The sequence below is a fragment of the Sapajus apella genome, unplaced genomic scaffold, assembly GCF_009761245.1.
Source record: "Sapajus apella isolate SASKATOON/1434 unplaced genomic scaffold, GSC_monkey_1.0 scaffold102, whole genome shotgun sequence".
Lineage (NCBI taxonomy): Eukaryota > Metazoa > Chordata > Mammalia > Primates > Cebidae > Sapajus > Sapajus apella.
Window position 1 is genome coordinate 3,474,789 of NW_022437042.1, and position 930 is coordinate 3,475,718.

The following is a 930-nucleotide window of genomic DNA, read 5'->3' on the forward strand; positions in this document are numbered from 1 at the left end:
CCAATTAAAAGTATGAAAAAAAAAAAGAAAAGGTAAAAAAAAAAAAAAAAAACAAAAATATTTTAAGAAAACTTTTTTTTTTTTTCCCTTTTCTCTTTTTTTTTTTTTTTTTTTTTTTTTTTTTTTTTTTACCTCGTATCATTAGAAAAAAACTCAAAATAATCATGTTCAGGCATAGGTTGAAGATGTTCCTGAAGCTGCTCCTTGGTCAAAGTGGGAGGTAACCTTCGAATTACCACCTTAAGAAAGGCATAGGAAAAGAAAATTAGTACACATCAATTTTCTGTCATACCTGAAAGAATCACAGTTCCTGAAGAAAGCTGGGCTTTAAAATATGAGATCACTTGTAAAAACCCAGGAGGAAAAGAAAAAAAACAAAAAACAAACAAAAAAACCCAAGAGGAAATATTCTTCTGCAGCCCAATGCTCAGTATTAGTCACACATAATAGTAACACGGTTTAAAAAAAAAAAACCCTTGGAAATGAGAACCACCTGGAACAAGGAAATCTCAGGTTTTGCTCTTTACAGCTGCCCTGTAGTTTACCAGGTTTGTGCATCATTTTCGATCACGCATTTTTTAACAGATCTAATGGCAAGACATTAGCAAGCCAATCCTGGTCTTTGTGGATGCCACGAAATCTTGATTTAGTAACAACTTTCTCCGACACCCAACACATCTTAAAACAAAATCCTTGTCCATTCAACTTAAGAATTCAAAAGTCTAAAATCCACCCATTGCTCTCAAAATAGGATGCTCTCGATCTCCCCTCCCGTACCATTAATCCCCCTGCACTCTACCCCAACTCGCCTCCATTAATTATATTCCTATCCCTCAAGTCCCTTTCACTATTTTTCTCCCCAATTACACCTTTAGTTTCTCACTCTTTTTTTTTTTTTTTTTTTTTTTAGTAGAGACGGGGTTTCACCAT

General features: G+C 34.1%; 1 protein-coding gene across 2 annotated transcripts in view; it reads right to left on the minus strand.

Moving 5' to 3' along the window:
* UPF3B (UPF3B regulator of nonsense mediated mRNA decay) overlaps positions 1 to 930 on the minus strand; it is a 20,772-nt gene that overhangs the window by 18,892 nt on the left and 950 nt on the right. For both annotated transcript variants that reach the window (XM_032258380.1, XM_032258381.1), the window contains exon 2: positions 133 to 239. In XM_032258380.1, the coding sequence (XP_032114271.1) occupies positions 133 to 239 (107 nt within the window). The remainder of the gene's footprint in view (positions 1 to 132; positions 240 to 930) is intronic.